Source organism: Bidens hawaiensis, unplaced genomic scaffold (genome assembly GCF_021521415.1).
Source record: "Bidens hawaiensis isolate Kalapana, Puna unplaced genomic scaffold, B.hawaiensis_p1.1 tig00024661_1, whole genome shotgun sequence".
Classification (NCBI taxonomy): Eukaryota; Viridiplantae; Streptophyta; class Magnoliopsida; order Asterales; family Asteraceae; genus Bidens; species Bidens hawaiensis.
Window position 1 is genome coordinate 29,594 of NW_027493905.1, and position 20,062 is coordinate 49,655.

General features: G+C 33.1%; 2 protein-coding genes and 1 pseudogene across 3 annotated transcripts; 2 read left to right on the forward strand and 1 right to left on the reverse strand.

Annotated features, from left to right (window-relative positions):
* The first annotated feature begins 2,136 nt into the window (after window positions 1-2,136).
* On the forward strand, window positions 2,137-8,535 carry LOC143569836 (phosphoenolpyruvate carboxylase 2-like; annotated as a pseudogene). The gene is made up of 10 exons (XR_013141803.1): window positions 2,137-2,417; window positions 3,025-3,416; window positions 4,485-4,569; window positions 4,673-4,893; window positions 4,976-5,079; window positions 5,154-5,241; window positions 5,334-5,488; window positions 5,583-6,581; window positions 7,433-7,819; window positions 8,176-8,535. The product of XR_013141803.1 is annotated as a phosphoenolpyruvate carboxylase 2-like (transcript).
* Window positions 8,536-11,776: 3,241 nt separating this feature from the next.
* On the forward strand, window positions 11,777-14,794 carry LOC143569833 (ubiquitin-conjugating enzyme E2 36-like). The gene is made up of 8 exons (XM_077055645.1): window positions 11,777-11,916; window positions 12,066-12,093; window positions 12,178-12,264; window positions 13,017-13,075; window positions 13,853-13,894; window positions 13,978-14,051; window positions 14,321-14,418; window positions 14,526-14,794. Exons 1-8 carry the CDS (start codon window positions 11,878-11,880, stop codon window positions 14,561-14,563), a joined length of 465 nt encoding a protein of 154 aa, XP_076911760.1. The 5' UTR covers window positions 11,777-11,877; the 3' UTR covers window positions 14,564-14,794.
* A 3,048-nt stretch (window positions 14,795-17,842) lies between these two features.
* On the reverse strand, window positions 17,843-19,041 carry LOC143569838 (glutamate dehydrogenase B-like). The gene is made up of 5 exons (XM_077055650.1): window positions 19,027-19,041; window positions 18,852-18,914; window positions 18,305-18,379; window positions 18,106-18,213; window positions 17,843-18,007 (listed from the first exon to the last, which is right to left on the reverse strand). The coding sequence occupies exons 1-5, from the start codon at window positions 19,039-19,041 to the stop codon at window positions 17,843-17,845; spliced, it is 426 nt and encodes a 141-aa protein (XP_076911765.1).
* Between the last annotated feature and the right edge of the window lie 1,021 nt (window positions 19,042-20,062).

Below are 20,062 nucleotides of genomic sequence, written 5' to 3' on the forward strand. Positions count from 1 at the left end.
TTACAAGATGGATTTTAGCATGTGCAAATGGATTTTATTAACCTAGTACAACTTAGAAATAAATTCTCTCCAAATTTTACCACATAAGCATATATGGGTTTGGTTTCTCACGAATTTTTCATTGTATTTTTCTCATGCATTCAAAAGTCATAATAAATCAATCACTCCAGTAGGTACAAACAGTTCATCAGATCGCACAACAAAAAGTATTGCCTTGTTTAGCCACAATACTAATTCAAATCAAGCAAGACAAATTGAGTTAGAATCCATTAAATGTTTGTTCAGTATGACAAGTGACTAAACTTTAGTATGTCGTGCGCGTCGCAGTAAGACTCCATTAATTAAAATTTAAGGGTGTGACAGCTTAGCCCAACTCAACAACATTTTTTACTTAAATTCTTGAACATTAAAATTAGAAGACACCATAAAAGGTTGATCCTTAAAAATCAACATACAACACACATGCAAGATATAATAACCGTGGCTACATGTCACATATTTAAAAGTGTGGTTATTTATGAATATAAAATGTTATGTTTTTTAGCAATAAATTCATGCCTCTAAAGTCGCTTTTAAATTTAAACTCTTGCCTATAATAAAACTTGAACTATCACAAGTTGAGATAATTTACATAACATTTTCACCACTTTGGTTTAAAGTATTATTTGACATTTTCACCAGTTAAACTTGTCTAGTTTGATTACATACCTACTTAAAATTGTTAAAACGGTTTCAACAATTTATAAACATTTATAAAGATGGCTACATTTCATAATACAAATATGTATTTAGATGACATTTTACAATCAGAGTGCATGTTGTAAAAGTGAGTGATGACTTCTAATTAATTTACATTTTTTAGACACTACGAAATATAATCAGATCTAAATATTCGTTTAACAATTTACTTGTTTTTTCTCAACTACAAAACCACTAAATTTACATTATTGTTCAATAGTTATGAAATTTTTTTATTTAAAATCAAATAACCATAAATTGGACGTGGCTTAGTGGTAGAGCACTTGCTTTACTAGTAAGAGGTAGAGGGTTCAAACCTCACTATCACCAATTTATATGAGAGATATGAGAGATGACCTTGGCTTGCCAGGGTTCGATTCCTGATCTCACCCGGTTTTACCTGCTCATCGCTGTCGTGCCGTTGACGGGCGTGGGGTTAGGTTTTATCCGGGGAATCCCTCAATTGGTGGACCGCTAGGGGCTCCGTCCGCCCGGACTCGTGGCCAGCTCGGGCTGCCTTTAACCAATGAGGGCCGCGTACAAAGTATCCGACGTTACTTAGTTGGTTGTTCAAAAAAAAATTAAATCGAATAACCTAATTGAATCAATTATTAAATTGTTTATTATTTAATGCTTTTTAGTTTTCGAAGTTACCTAATACTTTAGGTAAAAGTTGAAAAATATTAAAGTTCCACACATATCAATTAACTCATATCAATTAATCTAAAAAGAATTAACATTTATTACTTTTTAAGAATATAAGTGTCACTCATAACTTTGACTAAATAATATTTCCTCCGTCCCATTATAGTGTCATAATTTAAAAAAACACAAAGTTTAAGGTTGATTTAATGATTACATTTTTAGTTTATCAAATGATAATAATACATTTGGAAATTGGATCCATCAATATTGTTTATTAATGTTAGTTGTGTGTGTTTAAGATGAAACATGAAAATTGGCTAATTTGAAAATAAACATTTGTAATAAGACAAATAAAAATAAAATATGGACATTTTTAATGAGATAGATGGAGTAATATTATACAACGAGACCTGCCAATGTAGATAACAACTCACAAGTTTTACTTTCGCTGTAAAATAACAATCTCATATAAACCAATATTAGTCACCAATAAATAACAATCTTACATAAACGAAGAAGTAACTTATTTAAGAATGAACTAATATTGACCCTGAAACTAAATAATTGCTTTAAAAGTTAAAACAACATAAAGTTAAGGACTTAATAAGTATACGAATTTAATTTTTTTTAAAAGGTCATCGGTCATGTCTAGTTGTCTACAATGTTTGATCGTCAATGTGTCCAAGCAGATTCGAGTTCATTTCACGACCAAGTCAATCTCCGGTATTCACGGCTCCCTATTGTCTTGCGTACCGATCATAACTCTGTGATGGATCCGCTAACACCCATAATTTTTCGGTCTTATTCTTCCATGTCATCTTTCAGAACCCAACAACTTGGTTTGAATACCACTTCATGTTTGCGTAATGGGTGATCGTAAAGTTGAGAAATTGGCATCCATCGATGCCCAATTGAGGCTTTTAGCCCCTGCTAAAGTTTCAGAGGATGACAAACTTATCAAGTATGATGCATTGCTTCTGGACAAGTTTCTTGATATTCTTCAGGATTTACACGGCCAGGATCTCAGAGAAACGGCATGTTAATTCTAATAATCTGATTGTTGTTAGCATTGTAATGTATCCATGCAAATGACTTAAGTATAATATTATTGCTCACCAACTGTTTGATGAAATGCCCCACTGACATGTTTTACTCATTTGTTACTGTTTTTTTATGACATCCTTTACTGGTTTACTTGTTTCAGTTTTATCTTCTACGTTAAAAGTCATTTTTTAAAAATATGGGCCCTAGAAAACATAAAAAATCTATTGGGCATAAAATCGGTTTTCCGGTTTAAACCGGTATTTTTGAAAAAACCGGTTGTTCGATGTTTGATCAAACTACCCAAAAATACCGGCATACTGTTCGGAATCCGGTATAACCGGTTCAACTGGCCGGTATGAACCAGTTTTAAAACAGTGGGTGGTCATACTTTGGATTATTAAAAGTCAATGTGCTTTTTTATTAAAATGTAACACGATAAAAAGGTGTTGATAATTAACGACATGCATGAATAGTTATACTTTCTTCACTTATTATGAACCACCTTGAGGTGACTATGTTTAAAATGCACGTAACTCATCTGTTCCATTATTCAATCTGTTCACACAAAGAATGTTATTGTTTTTTTGTTTTGTGTAGGTTCAAGAATGCTATGAGCTTTCAGCCGAATACGAAGGAAAGCGTGACCCAAAAAAGCTCGATGAATTTGGGAATCTGCTAACAAGTTTAGACCCTGGGGATTCGATTGTGATTGCGAAAGCTTTTAGTAACATGCTTAATCTGGCAAATCTGGCTGAAGAGGTTCAGGTTGCTCATCGCCGAAAGATCAAGGCAAAGGCGGGTGATTTTAGTGATGAGGCAGTGACTGCAACCGAGTCTGATATTGAAGAAACTTTCAAAAGACTTGTGAATAAGCTTAAGAAATCACCTCAAGAGGTTTTTGATGCATTGAAGAATCAAACAGTTGATTTGGTGTTCACTGCTCATCCAACTCAGTCAATTAGGAGATCTTTGCTTCAAAAACATGGAAGGTGTGTCCTTTAATTCTTTGAATAAGTCTCACTTTCATCAAAAGAGGTTGTGGGTAGGCCTCTAAACCGAACGTTTACTGAACCATTTGTGAAACGTTGATCAAGGGGTGTGCGTGGCGCGGTTCGGTGCGGTTTTTGGTTAAAACCGAACCGAAAACCAAAACTTCGGTTTTTAGAGTATTTGAAACTGTTTGATTTCGGTTTTTTCGGTTTTCATTTTGGTTTCGGTTCGGTTTCGGTTTTTTTGGTTTTTGCAATTTGATCTTGAAAATTTTAGGTCAAAAGAAAGTTTTCAAAAAATAAATAGTTTAGGTATAAATAATTTTGTTAATTGTAAAATAATAGACTATTAAACATTTTACCAAAAATATTTGAGTTACATGTTTATTAAATTCTTATAAATTATTAAATATAAATATAAATAACTAAAATTTAGGAATTCGGTTCGGTTTGTTTTTTTTGGTTTTTATTATATGCAAAACCAAAACCGAACCGTTAGTTCGGCTTTTACTAAAACATAAAACCAAACCGTCGGTTTTTGTTTCGGTTCGGTTTTTTCGGTTTGGATTTTTTGGTTTTTTCGGTTCCGGATTGGTTTTTTCGGTTTCTTGCACACCCGTTGATGGAAAGGTCGTTAATGGTAATAAGTGAACGAATTTGAACACATGCTTGGTTGTTTATATATGTTTGTTCGTTTATGTATGTTTAAGACTTTAAGTTCACTTGTTTACGTTTGTTTAGTATTCAATTAATTTTTTTGGGCAGTTACAATTTAGTGGTAGTTTCATTAATACTTAAGGTTTAATAGGTTGATGTTAACATTTACTTATAATTGGTGTTTGCTCAGTTATGCTCTTTCATCTATGTTCAGTTATGTCCAGTTATGTCCGTTTGTTTATGTTCATGAACTTTTTCGTTTATGCTATTAATGAACGAACATACACGAACACAAACACATTCATTTTCTTAACAAACGAACACGAAGTCAACTTTCACATTTTGTGCAGTTATCTCCATTAAAAAGTCAACTTTACATTTTCTTAATTTTTAGTTTCTTTGTGCTCTTAGAATTCGGGACTATTTGGCCCAACTATACGCCAAAGACATCAGATCATATGATAGACAAGAACTTGATGAGGCTTTGCAGCTTGAAGTAAGTATTAACGCTTCAATTTATTCATTCATTGACTTTGTGGTGAGGTGTTTGACTATTAGTCAAAGGTCAAAGTATTGACTATTCTCAGTTTCATCTGTAGATTCAAGCTGCGTTTCGCACAGATGAAATTCGAAGAACTCCTCCGACCCCACAAGATGAAATGAGAGCTGGAATGAGTTACTTTTATGAAACCATTTGGAGAGGAGTTCCTAAATTCTTAAGACGTGTTGACACCGCTCTTAAGAATATTGGGATTAATGAACGAGCCGTACAACACACCTCTTATACAATTCTCTTCATGGATGGGTGGTGATCGCTACGGTGTGTTTATGCTTTCTAAAACACGATTAAACTTAATCGCATCAAGCATTGAAAAAAAATATTAATGATTGTTTAAACTCAGGAAATCCTAGAGTAACACCTGATGTCACATGGGATGTGTGTTTACTTGCAAGAATGATGGCTGCAAACATGTACTTTTCACAAATTGAGGATCTAATGTTTGAGGTATGCAAATACTTACAAATAAAATTTATATTAAACTTATATAGCTTTTTTATACTTTTGCATCATTTTTCCAGTTGTCTATGTGGCGATGTTGTGATGAACTTCGTGTTCGGGCAGAAGACCTCTATAGGTCAGCAAGGAGAGATGTAAAACACTACATAGGTAATTAATGTTAATGGTGGTTATGTCAACATTAAATAGAAGTAATTAGTTATATATGGAAATGGTTATTTTTTTTTGTTTTGTTTGTTCAGAGTTCTGGAAACAGGTTCCTCCGAATGAACCGTACCCGGTTGTTCTTGGTGTTGTGAGGGATAAGTTGTATAATACACGTGAACGGGCCTGCCATTTATTAGCTCACGGGTTTTCTGACATTTCGCTGGAGTCCACTTATACCTATGTTGAACAGGTATAAACATTCCGATGCGTGCATACTACCGATTCATAAGTAAACGAATCACAGTTTCCCGAATCATATTTTAAAATTTTGGAAACTTTTGCAGTTTTTGGAACCACTTGAACTATGCTACAGATCATTATGTGCATGTGGTGATCACGCAATTGCAGACGGAACCCTACTTGATTTCCTAAGGCAAGTATCCACATTCGGGCTCTCACTAGTGCGTGTCGGCATCCGTCAAGAATCAGAACATCACACGGACGTCCTGGATGCCATCACCCAACATTTAGAAATCGGTTCATATCGCGAATGGCCCGAAGACAAACGCCAAGAATGGCTTCTAGAAGAACTAAGAGGGAAACACCCCCTTTTGGGCCCAATCTCCCGCAAACCGAAGAAATTGCAGACGTTTTGGATACATTCCATGTATTAGCAGACCTCCCATCTGACAGTTTTGGTGCTTATGTCATCTCAATGGCCACGTCTCCGTCTGATGTACTTCTAAAGTCGAGCTTCTTCAACGCGAATGCCATGTAACAAAACCGTTACGAGTCGTTCCCCTTTTTGAAAAGCTTGCAGATCTTGAAGCTGCACCTGCAGCCATGACACGTCTGTTTTCAATAGATTGGTATAAAAACCGAATATGTGGTAAGCAAGAAGTCATGATCGGGTACTCTGATTTGGGTAAAGATGCGGGTCGGCTCTCGGCTGCATGGATGCTTTACCAGGCTAAGAAAAACTCGTTGAGGCGGCGAAAAAGTACGGGGTTAAGTTGACTATGTTTCATGGGCGTGGTGGGACCGTTGGGAGAGGAGGCGGTCCCACACATTTGGCTATATTGTCTCAACCACCTGAAACGATTAACGGGTCACTTCGGGTCACGGTTCAAGGTGAAGTTATTGAACAGTCATTTGGTGAGGAGCATTTGTGTTTTAGAACACTTCAAAGGTTTTGTTCAGCTACACTTGAGCATGGGATGAATCCACCAATTTCACCTCGGCCTGAGTGGCGTCAACTTATGGATGATCTTTCAACGTATGCAACTGAAGAATATCGGTCTATTGTGTTCAAGGAACCGCGGTTTGTTGAGTATTTTCGACTTGTAAGTATCATTATCTCGGGTAAAAAAGATTTATTTGTTTTAATTGTTCAACATATATTATATAGCCATATAGGGAAAGGGGTTGCATGGGTTGATTTTGCGCTCAAATCGAAACAAAAAACCAAACGTTCGGGTTTTGAGTTGTTGAAAACCATTCGGTTTCGATTTCTTAGGTTTGGGTTTGGTTTGGTTTGGTTTCAGTTTTACCGTTCGGGATTTAAATTTTTGGGCCTTTGGCTCCAGATAATGAATATTGGTCTAAAACATTGGACCTAAATCTTTTTGTTAATTAATAATTAATTGATTATTATACATTTGGCCTAAAATATGTGGGTTACACTATTTATTAAATTCTTATAAATTACTTAAAATTCAAAAATAAAAATGAAAATCTATAAATTTCGGTTTTTTTCGGTTTCAATAATATGCAAACCCGAAACCAAACCGAAAATTTGGTTTTTACAAAAAACGTAGAACCAAACTGTTGGCCTTTTGTTTCGGTTCAGTTAATTCGATTACGGATTGTTTTTTCGATTTTCCTGCACACCTCTAGTTAATGGTTAAAAGAAGACAGTTTTCAATTCATGTCGAAACGGGCCATGTCTAAATACATGTGTATACACCAACATCTTTTTTAATCTTAAAAGAAAAATTATATTATATTTTATAAATAACTAGTGTATTGCTTATAAACATATAACTAAATACAATGATAATCTTAATCTTTGAATAAAAAGTATAGGAGGTTGTATGCATTGGGGCGCCTATCAACTTGTTTGACTCATTTGACCCGTTTCTCTACTATAACAATTAAGATAAGATATTAACTGAATGCTGTTTTTTTTTCATAGGCGACACCCGAACTGGAGTATGGGCGGATGAATATTGGTAGCCGTCCGTCCAAACGGAAGCCAATTGGTGGCATAGGATCATTGAGAGCGATTCCTTGGATCTTTGCATGGACCCAAACGAGGTTTCATCTTCCCGTTTGGCTCGGTTTTGGTGGTGCATTCAAGAAAGCCATTGAAAAAGATGCCAAGAATCTGTTAATGCTACAAGAAATGCACAAAACATGGCCTTTTTTCAGAGTCACTATTGACTTGGTTGAAATGGTGTTTGCTAAAGGGGATCCTGGTATAGCTGCTATAAATGACAAGCTGCTTGTTTCTGATGATTTGTTGAAGTTTGGAGAATCTTTAAGGAATAATTATCTTGAAACCAAGAATCTTCTCCTCCAGGTATGATTCTTGGTTTGACTTTTACGACATTGTATATAACGGCTGATCATTTATTTAAAAGTTTGATTATTATTAAAAATAATATAAAGTTTGTAATCATATTTCATAGTAATTATTTACACAACCATCTCTTAATGCGTTTAAGATATCATTGAATTGTTTGACTCTCGTTTACTTTCAATATAATGTTTAACCCGAATGACCAGTTAGAGATAAAATATAATCCGAATGAGTGCTCCATAATTTTTTTGTTTTTTTTCATTTTATGGGGCTATATATGAATATAGTTGTTTTGAAAATTTAAAAAGTTTGAGCTCATACAAATACTCGTATATATATATTTTTTATGTTGATAGATTGCTGGACATAAGGACCTTTTAGAAGGTGACCCCTATTTGAAACAAAGGCTCAGACTGCGTGATTCATACATAACTACCTTGAACGCATGCCAAGCGTACACGCTGAAACGCATTCGTGATCCAAATTATCATGTGAAGTTAAGGCCCCGCATCTCTAAAGACGGGCCCGATGCAAGTAAAGCTGGTGATGAACTTATAAAGCTGAACCCAACTAGCGAATATGCACCAGGGTTGGAAGACACACTCATCTTGACCATGAAGGGTATTGCTGCTGGAATGCAGAATACAGGTTGACCATTTGACTTTTATTGCCACATTTTAAAGATTTTTTTTTCCGTAACCTTTCCTAATGTCGGAAAGGACAGACTATAGATAGATCAGGATTAACAATCGAGTTATTTTGTTGTTCTCACATTGATGAAATGGTTGCATTTTGCTATAAATAAATCCGCGCAGGTATCACAAAAGGTCTAGTCAAATTTTGTAATTTATAACACTAATGAAACAATCTATTTGTACTGAGAATTAAAATAGGAATGAGTCCATGATTCTCTAGAGAAATTACAAAGGGTTATAATCTTTTATGGTTCTGATCGATTTCTCAACTCGATACTCACAAGTATGACTACCATGAAGGCGTAACCTGCTGTTTAGGTTATTACTTGCTCAAGAGAATATATTATTCACCAAGCCAACAAGTTATCACGCACTATCGCATAACAATTGTTGACCATATAATACTTATAAAAGGGTAGGCGGCAAAGGAAGGCAACACGCAACACTTGTCGCCATAAAATACTATGGTTCCAGCATAGAAAAGAAAAAAAAATTGTAGTGGAGATGCAAAAAGGTTGGCTTCGCTAGAGTCAGTGCACGACACACAGACTGTAGTTGAGCGCAACGGCTAGACTAACGACTGCATCAATTGCATGTAATAAACACGCGCTGATCACAACTGAAGTAAATCAATTGCTATAAGAGAAGCATATATTTGAGAATCCTAGGCATTGATGCCAAGTGTATTCTAATATTGATAAATTCTTGTTTATAAAGTGCAATTAAGATAGTTACAAGAAAATAATACTAGTATACATCCTAATAAATACAAACATAATGAAAATATCCTAACTGGTCTAAAAATATATGTTCTTCATCAACTATAGGAAGCCCTTGTGCAAAAATAAAAAGAAAGACACAAGAAAAAGATAAGTGTAAGACCATGCGTAGTGGGGCGTTTTGAAAAAGATAAGACAAGTGAGTGTTTTGAGACAAATTTTGGTTCAATGCGTTTTTTAGGAAACGGCCATTGTTGTTTTTGTAAGAGAAAAAGAAAAAAAATAATGATTGCGAGGGGGGTATGAGGCTTTTTACCACTACACCAATTTTTACAAAAATGACCAATCGTTGACTTGGACGTCATGTGTCACAAAATGCTCATAGATGGAGGGTTATTATTACACATGTTCTAATATGAATCACTCTGGTTGCGTAAACTTACACAAAACCTGAAACTAAATACGAGTATGAGAAAATATCATTTATTTTGTTGTTCATACAACCACTTTTCAATGTATTGTAGTTCCAACAAGAAAATCTTAACTTTATATTTTTAATAGATATTGTAGCAACTTCTTGATTCATATCTTTTTTTTCGTGACATATAATCTATCATAGTAACTAAAATTGTAAAGCATGCATGGATAAGGTGGGATTCGAACCCTCGCTGTTCAATGTTAACACTTTAACTGACAGTCATAAAAGAAGTTGGGCTACACTAGGGCTGTTCAAAAAGCCCGTGGCTCGCGGATCGTTCGAAACTCGCTAAAAAAAACCCGACTCGAAAAAGCTCGATTCTAAATGAGCTCGACTCGATTTCTAAACGAGCCGAGCTCGAGCCCGGGCCAGTTCGGCTCGTGGCTCGGTCTTGGCTCGACTCGTTAGCTCGGCTCGTTGGATTGTTTAGATTAAACCCTAAATTTTAATATTTACATATAGTAATATCATACCAAGAAATAAATAAATAAATAAAAATTATACATATATTATGTCATTCGATACATAAAACCTTATAAAAAAATAACTAAAATGAAACATATAAACTTATAAATTCTCTAGTTTATAAATTTTATATAATATGTATGTTAACATTATAATTTTTGTTTTTTATATATCAAAATTTGTAAAATATAGAATATAAAATATAAAATAAACAAATAATAAATAAAAAAATTAAAGGAGCCCGGCACGACGAGCTCGGCTCGAGCTTTAAAAGAGCTGAGCTCAAGCTCGATAAAGAAAACGAGCCAAGCTCGAGCTTAAGCAGTGGCGGACCTTCCCCTTAGATATTAGAAACACAACTTTGAATCAACTCAAAAGTAATGTTGTTAGACAAACAAAGTTAAACTTGCAGGACACATCTCACAAATTCACACTTGACTTGACTAAATTATCATTAGTAGTACAAACAAGCCGAGCTGCTCAATAACGGCTTGTGAAAAACTTTGATGGAGCCGGGCTTAATTGAGCCCGAGCTCGAGCCTAAAAGTAAGCTCGTTTAATAAACGAGTCCGAGCTTCACTTATCGAGCTCGAACCGGCTTACAAGCCTAAGCGAGCCTACAATTTATATAATTTTATAATATATATTTAATAATATTAATAAATAGTATATATTATTTTATATTAAAATATAAATGAATATATATATATATATAGGATCAGGATCATGAAAGAACCTTTTTGAAATTTTAGACCATAAAAAACTCAAAAAATAAAAAAAATCATAAAATAAAAAAAACAAAAAAATCAAAAAAAGTAAAAAAACCAAAATTCTTATTTTATCATCCCGGTTTCATAAAAAAAACTCGGTTTAACTAAATTATAAAAACATATGTATAATATATACATATATGTACATTTACATGGTTTTTTTGTACACATGTATATAATTTAAGATAAATGATATTGTACATATGTGTATATTACGTAACTAAAGATTAAATAAAATTATACATATGTGTATAATACGACGTTTTTTTTTGTTTTTTTTAAATTTTTTAATTTTTAATGAAATGTAAGAATTTTGGTTTTTTTAGTTTTTAAAATTTTTATTATTTTTTGTTTTATGATTTTTTTTAAATATTTTTTTTAAAGATGTTTTTAGTGGTCCAAAATGATTCTCAAAGTTCTCAATTTGTAAAGGGTTCTCTTAGGATCCTTACCCTATATATATATATATATATATATATATATATATATAGGGGAAGGTTAATGTACAAGTGAAATTAACGTACTAAACGTGATAATCAAGTAGGGTAATATATATACAGGTAGAGTAATTACATAATTACTCTATTTGATTCTCACGTTTAGCACGCTAATTTTATTGTATTTGATCCAAACCCTATATATATAATTTTTTTAATATATAGTAAACGAGCCGAGCTCGAAACTCGGCTCAGCTGCACCCCTAAGAATTTATCATTCAAAGAACTGACAAGTTAACAAAACCTGAGCCCCAATTTGCAATTAACAGAACAATAATAAAGCCTGCCTTCACCACCGAAGCTCGTGTTGACAATACAACATCATCATCTGGAATCCATAATAATAATAATAATAATAATAATAATAATCAGTTTCTCTCTCTAGAAAAACCCTCTCACTTTCTCTCTCTAGACTTAGCGTAAATCTTCCTTCCATGGCGAACAGCAGCAATCTACCTCGAAGAATCATCAAGGTCAGTACCAATTCATCGGTTCTGATTCCTATTCAATTCAATTCGTTTTGTAATTAGAATTTGTAGTTGTTTTCGCGTAATTTCGTCGATCGCCGTAGGTTTTGTGTATCTGAAACCCTAACTTAGGTTTTGACTTTGTTCTGATCCAGGAAACTCAGCGGTTACTCAGCGAACCAGGTGAAATTTAATTTTAGATATGTTGTGACTGCAATCTGCATGTGGATCTAGATCAGCTTAAGTTTATTGTTTGTGTTTGTGTAGCTCCGGGGATAAGCGCCTCGCCGTCGGAAGATAATATGCGGTATTTTAATGTCATGATCCTTGGTCCAACTCAGTCTCCTTATGAAGGTAACTTAACTTCACTTGTGTTTTCATTTGTGCTGGTTTAGTGGCTTATATAACTGTGCTTTTGTTGTATAACTTGTATGAAGTTTGAAATGATATTAGGGGAATAATGATATCTTTGTGCAAGTGTACAACACTATGTTTAGGATGTTTAATATTAAAGAAGCTGCTTCTCTTGAACTTAGATGTCATAACTATATAAATAATTAGATGTTACTAATTCTTTCTTATAGGAAGAGCTGCATTATGACTCTGTGATTTCAGTTCAGCATTTTTATTGAGTACAAATTTGTTGTCGGTCTTGGTACTTCATATGTACCTTCCAAAGGACTTGCAGAATTTGATTCAAGCAAATTACAAAACGGTTGACCTTTAGGATTCACAATTGATTATAATAAAAGCACAATTGCTTTTTATAAAAGTCAAAAGCTTTTCTATCTTGGGGTTGGGAATGTTGCGGCTCATTCATTTTTGCAATGGTATTTTATAGCTGATGCTGAGTATCAACACTATGATGGAAACAATAACCTGTTGGTGTGTCTGCGATTTCTTGACCTCATTGTTAGTTGTTTTTATCTTAGTTATCCGCTTGTGATGTTGATGTTTATTGACACAGTTCTTTTATTTAATGAGTGATTATCTAGATCGGTATTATATAAACTTTCAGTGGGATATTGGTTATATTTTATGCTATTATAGAGTTGAGAGAACTATTTTATGCGTGCTTGATGCTTCTTGCTGTGGTTGACTTACAGGAGGAGTTTTCAAGTTGGAGTTATTTTTGCCAGAAGAATATCCAATGGCTGCTCCCAAGGTACTGGGTACATGGATATATATTGATTCTTGCCAATTGGTGATGAAAATTGTTGTTATTCCATTGGTTGACTAGCATTGTTGTCTTCTCTTTCATGAAGGGTGCTTTTTGAAATCTGCATTGGGTGAACGAAATTATACCTCCATTAATGATATGTATATTCACATGATGATATTTTGTAACAAGTGGTCATCTTTCACATTATGTGGGAAGCAATCTATGATAGTATGATGTTGTGTTTTATGATATTTTTGCTTAACTGCTTGTAAGTTCTGTTAATATGTGTCCACTTCTTTTTGTGTTAATATAACAATTATTAGTATCTCTCATTGAGCTTTTGGGAGCTATTTTAGGTCTTGTCATGTTCCTTTATTTTATTTCTATCTAGTTATGCGGGTTTTTTGTAGGACATGTGCTTTCTTGTGATTGAAATATTACTGTTAAGTTATAATTTTTGGCTAGGATGCATTGGTTTTGTTTTTTTACATAGATGGCAATGATTGATGGCATTTCTTGTGAACTGTACATCCTTTTTGTAGGATATGTACACTGAATTGTTTTTACAAAAAAAATAATAATAAATGAGTGCAATATATTCATTTTAATCATTTCTGCTGGTCTATTATGTTGAATCCAAGTTCCAACACTAGTTATTTCATTTCTTTATATGATCCTTTTGTCTACAACTTTTAAGCAGTCCTGCTTGGCTTGGTGCAACCTAAAGTTCGCATTTATGCTTGTGTTGTGCTGATTATAGTACTTGCTCTTTTGAAACAGGTTCGGTTTCTTACCAAAATTTACCATCCGAACATTGACAAGGTTCGTCTTGCATGTCTCATCATTCTAGCTTTTGAGTTTATCATGTCCGTTTGTTTGTTTCTTAGTTTCGGTTTTATTTGCAGCTTGGTAGGATTTGTCTTGACATCCTCAAAGACAAATGGAGCCCTGCTCTTCAGATTCGCACTGTTCTCCTGAGGTATTATCATGCATGATTTCACTGTTGTAACTAATACCTACAGATTTGATTTTACTAAAACGGGTGAGTTGGGTGAATGGCCAAACAGGTAAGTAATATACCGGGTCCAGTTGGGTCGACTCTCAAGCTTTTTTTCCTAACAAATAACTAATGTAATTACCAATACTTTAGTAGCTCAATAGTTACAAATTTGACATAGATTTTTAGGATATTGGCAATAATAGAAAAGCGCGGGTTGACATTTGCATTGTTTGAATTGTATTGGTTAGCATTCAAGCTCTTCTAAGTGCTCCAAACCCGGATGATCCCCTTTCTGAGAACATTGCGAAACACTGGAAATCTAATGAAGCTGAAGCTGTTGAAACAGGTACACGCCATTCTGAACATTTTTTAAAATTAAGATGATACTTAATCCATAAAAAAAAGTTGTTTTTATGTGATTATTGAAATTTTGGTTTATTTTTGAAACTACAGCAAAGGAGTGGACCCGTTTGTATGCTAGTGGCGCTTAATGGAGACGCGGGTCATTATGTTGTTTGAAAAAATAACAGTGTATTTGATTAGGTCTTGAAATTCAAAACTTGAATGTTGCAATGTTGTTCACTTGTGTTTTTTTTTTCAGATAATTTTGTTATTCTGGTTAACTATGGGTAAAAGGGTTGTGTTTATCATATATGCAACCGTTTGTTCAGCATTCTATAACTGGGATGGGCTTGAAATTTTTACTAGATTGATTCCCTTTCTTCCCATAATAGAAATTCAGTTCCCTCAAGGGGTGTTCCATTTAAACTGTCTGAATCGGATGGTTTGATTTGCTTGAAATGTATACAGTTCGGTCCATGTGCGATGTATACTGGTTTTGATTCGTTGGTGACCTTAGTGAGCAGGGTGTCAAGAATTGGATGAGCCATTCTTTCACTGTCCATTTCTTGGTAAACATTACTATGTCTAGGTACCTGTGACATTCTCTTTTAATCAAGTTGTCGAATGAATGATATTTTAATTCAGTTTCACAAATTTGTAGATTTCATCAATAGGTAAACTCTTCAAATTTTGTTTTGTCACATTTCCCTTTTTTTATAAATTTGAAACATCAACTTAACAGTAATTTACTTAGATATTTCATTAATTCATAATCAATAATGTATTTAAATATTTAAGATATCATAAGTCCCAATCAGTCCGCTTGTCATCTCTTAACGTTTAGATCGATCCAATGTCTCCGTGAAGCCTAATACTTTTACAACCGAGCTCTTAGCTTTGAACCGCAACGTGCGCGATGATTATAGTTGTTCTCAACCCGAATATATGATATATTATTGACTCCACTTTTATATAACTACTAGCTTTTAGCCCCCGTGTTACGGGGGTTAATTTAGATTTTTGTTTTTAATCATCTTGATATATATATTTTTGCTATTTTATTTTTATACTGATTTTTTATTTTTCAACATAGTTTTGTGTTATTTTAATACGTATATATTAGTTTGTTAAGTCAATTATATTTTTTATTGTTAATCTGGTTGAATTGAGATGAGTAGGCTTATAGTTGGGTTGGAGTGAATCCTAGTCGAATAATAACAGTACCACTAATGATATATAAATTTTTTCCAGTTAACTTTTAGTATAGTTAAATTTCATTTTATTTTATGTATATTTGTTTATACTATAAAATTTATTGTTTGCTTAGTGTGTTTGTGTGCTAATAGAGTTTAGAATGCCGAAATGAAGTGATGTAATATATGAATAAAGAATATTGATAGAATCCATAAACTGATTAACCATATAAATAGAGTAAATAAATATTATTAGGTACCGAATAAGTTGTAAGAGTAGTAAGAAACGCAACAGCCAATTGTTCGATGATCTTTTGAAAAAATTAATTCAAATCAACTCAAACATTAATAATTCCAAAAGTAAAAAAAAAATATAAAAGAGCTGAGAGGGTCATCATAATGAGGGATGAATTTAATAGCATTTGACAGTCATGCGTATTGATCACAAAGCTGCAGCATAACATCAAGAAACTCAATAGGCATATGTTTTTTTTTAATCAGAATGTATACAAATTCTTTTTAAGATGGACTTTATAAAAAAACAAAGGTAATCAATATATTTTAGAAAGAAATAGAATATATAATTGTAGTGTATGTTTTCCTTCTTCATCTTAAGTTGTAAGGTTTCCTCGTACACAGTTGATGGAAAACTATTAAGAGGCATATTCCTCTCTCAACTTTTTTAATTCGCTCGTCATTTGTGCTTGAAGTTCTGTTGCCATTTTTGCATATGTTCATTCACATCTTGTTGGACTTGTAATTATTGTCGGATTGGGACGGTATTATTTTATAATTTTACCTAAGTTTTCCATTCTGACTTTTCTTATCGAGGGGGTACAAAAACATGTTTTATGCATCATGTGTTTTATTCCTACAAAATAACATGTGTAGTTTATATTATACAACATACTGAAATATTGACCATTAGTTAACCATCTTTGTTGATATTAATTGCAGCTAAGAATGTTCACTAAAAAATCTAATAATCCAAACTGTTTGGCTTCTTTTAACCGTCTTTTCCTTTTTAATACTCTTTTCCATATGCAATAATATTTATTTGCTAAGCATGACAGTTTCTTGCCGAAGGTCATTTTGGTTCCATAATATAGTATGTTGATCTCTTTGTACATTGTGTTTTGACTCTTTTATGTGACTTCATCAGTAAGCTATTCCAATACAACAGCTCATCAAAACCATGATTGTCAACATCCATTGGATGGCCTGTTCCCAAAGCAATAGACAAACAAACTACAAACATTCAGCATCAAAATCAAGTTAACTGGACTGCATTTTGATGTTATAAAAGTGTATTTTTTTTGTTGCATTTATAGGCTGTCAAAAATGCAGTTTTCGCTGCATTTTAATGTTGTCAAAACGTGAAGTTTTAGCTGCATTTTAATATTGTGAAAAGTGCAGTTTTTGTTGTATTCTAAACACTTTCTGTCTACATTCTCTTCAGTGAGTAAAAGATCAATCGTGCAGAACAAATAACCCATTTTGAATCTCTTTTCTTCCCATCTTCAACTTCTTCCTTCTCTTTCTCTTTCTCATCATCATTCGACAAAATAATAATAATAATAATTATAATAATAAGATGCCATCAATCTCTATATGAGCATACATATGTGACAACATAAAAGTAAGGTGTGGACTCATTCTTGACTTTAAACATGATTCCATCCTTGAATCAAAATTCAAAATTGATCAAGTCTAATAGTTAGTGTAAAGAAAGGCTAATTGTAAGAAACGAAAATCAAATCAAATTAAACCAATAAAATTTTAAATGCTAACCTTGGATTTGGCATCAACTGAAGAAGTAAAAAACACATAAATTATTCTAACAACTTTATTATCTTCATTCAGTTAATCCAGAAAATCGAATGGAACATACGAAAAATCTAAATGAAACCCATCTATAGTTCCATCTGATTTTAAAAGGGAAGTTTTAAGTATCATCCCAAATAGGTTTATTTATCATTGAACACTTGAAAAAAAAAAGAAATTATGCCAATTAACATCAATGAAGAAGCCCAACATATACGGGTTTTTAGTATCATCCCAAATGGGTAAACCGACCATTATAGCTTAGTAGTGTTCAATTCAGCAAGTATTGCCCTTTCTTCCTCTATTGCCCTTAAGAAACTACATAAACATGGTGAAATCATTACTCTATTCAAGTTTAATTCAACAATGGATAGAAAGATAGATACCTTTCACATATGAATTTGAGCACCACTAAAACCCATTGACACCTTTGTGTTCCTTAATATTTTTGAGCAGGCTAGGAATATCAATTCGATTTTTGTCCTTGATTGCTCCACTAATATCACTCGTTACCACCACTTTGCCACCGCCTTCAAGAATAAGTTGAGCAGCCCACGAACCAACATTTCCAATGCACTAACAATTAAACTTCATTAGAATTGGTCAGCTGGTCAATTTTTCACCAGGAAACTGGTCAACATAATAAGATTCTACCTGTATAACAAATCTTTGACCAGCAACATGTTTCTATGATCATTAAGAAGGGCTTCTATAGCAAAAAGTACATCCATTCCAGTGACAGCATCTCTACTAAGGGATCCATCAAGATCCTTAATTTTAAACTAAAAAAATTACCAGTTTTCTATAATGTATGTAGTTTCTAAATGAATATAAATTCATGGGTTTGAAATTAAATATGTTAATGTTACTCACTCTAGGTTTTTCAGTAACAACAGCAAGCAAGTATCCATGAAACATGAAGTATTCATCTAAAATCCATGCCATTGTCTGTTAAAAGTAAAAACTTTAAACACAGTTGCAGTTTTAGAGTTAAAGATTAAAAATAAAATAAAATTAAAATGAATAATGTGATAAATCAAGCTTGATTTTATCATTTAATCAAAAGATTCGTAAAGTGGCCATGATTTCGAACAAATTATGGGTCTCACTAAAATAATATTTAACATAGTACGGATTGGTAATTAGGGTACTCAAAAACTAATATCATAACATAGTACGGATTGGGGATTAGGGTGCTCAAAAACTAATATCATAACATAGTATGGATTGGGGATTCAGGGTGCCCCAAAACTAATATCATATGCAATTAAAGAATCCAAAATCAAATTGTGTGTTATAATGAAACAAACATAGACTTTGACTATAGGCAAATACAATAGACTAAATTAAAGTTAAATATACTTATTACAAGTTTAACAACAAAAGCAAGCACAAGTAAGACACAAACATACCAACTAACCTCAAGCATTCGAATCACATTCGAGTGTCCTATCAGTTTCATAGTCGATATCTCGCATTTGATCTGTAAGTATGCAACTCGAAACAAAACAAAACAAAACAAACAAATTATCTTTCTAAGCCAACGTATACACAATCTGATCTAACTTCAATATGATCGCTAAAAAAAGTCAAACAAAGATCAACGCCATATTTCTCACATGTGTGATCGTCATGTGTTTAAACACTTCTCCTTATCAAGAATTTTGATCGCCACATGCTCACCCGTCTAAATGTTTTCTGCAAACTTCACCTTCGAAACCTCATCATCCCTCATGCAAATCAAATAATTTATTTTCAGTAACATTTTATTACTAACAGAAAATCAAGCCCCCCCCCCCCCCCCCCCCCCCCAAAAAAAAAATTAATAGAAACTTTTGTAATTATTGTTCAGCATTCCATATTTTTGTTCATGACCAAAATAAGTTTGATATAAACTCTTAGCAAAAATTTAAAATAAATGTAACCAAAATCTATCGACGTTTACTTTGGCAACGATTTTCCACTTCCTTCTATAATATAACCTTTTCACATGTACGAAAGCATTAAAGATGAATAAAAATGAAAAAGAAAAAGAAAAAGAATCGTTTTAGGGGTGTATTAAATGGAATTCAAAACATGAGAATGAGAATATTTTATGAACAACCTAACAAATTTATTCCTAAAATCAACTAAAAAACATTAATCTGCATCTCCTTGGTTAATTGAGCATGAGATTATCAACTTCAAATACTCAAAAGTAACATAAATGTAAATCTAAGCAGAATGAACAGATAACATAAAAAATAATTACGGTTAAAAACCCTAATCATGATTGAAACTACAACAATTTACAAAGTCATCCAAATAACAAAATTGAAATACAAATACAAATACAAATTACCCAAATTTAATCGATTAAACAAACATCGTTGAGTTAGATTAGGTTAACGGCAGTGTGTAAATAAAAAATACAATAATCAGAAATCCAATTTAGAACATAATTCAAAAATAGAAGTCACCAACCCACCAAAGAAGAAAAGAAAATAATAATTAGAGGTACTGATGTATAATGATGATGATAAATGTATTTTTTGGGGTGAGCTGTTTGCGAGGTCCGAGGGAGTCGAAGGGTGGATAGATGATAATGATGATGGGAAAGATTGATTTTAGGGTTACACAAATAAATAAAGG

Coding starts and splice junctions, on each gene's coding strand:
- LOC143569833 (XM_077055645.1), top strand. CDS start 11,878: ATGGCGAACAGCAGCAATCTACCTCGAAGAATCATCAAG. Junction 11,917..12,065: donor TACCTCGAAGAATCATCAAG/GTCAGTACCAAT, acceptor GTTCTGATCCAG/GAAACTCAGCGGTTACTCAG. Junction 14,052..14,320: donor ATTCGCACTGTTCTCCTGAG/GTATTATCATGC, acceptor TGTATTGGTTAG/CATTCAAGCTCTTCTAAGTG.
- LOC143569838 (XM_077055650.1), bottom strand. Junction 18,380..18,851: donor ATGTGATTCGAATGCTTGAG/GTTAGTTGGTAT, acceptor TACTTTTAACAG/ACAATGGCATGGATTTTAGA. Junction 18,008..18,105: donor ATCATAGAAACATGTTGCTG/GTCAAAGATTTG, acceptor TTTAATTGTTAG/TGCATTGGAAATGTTGGTTC.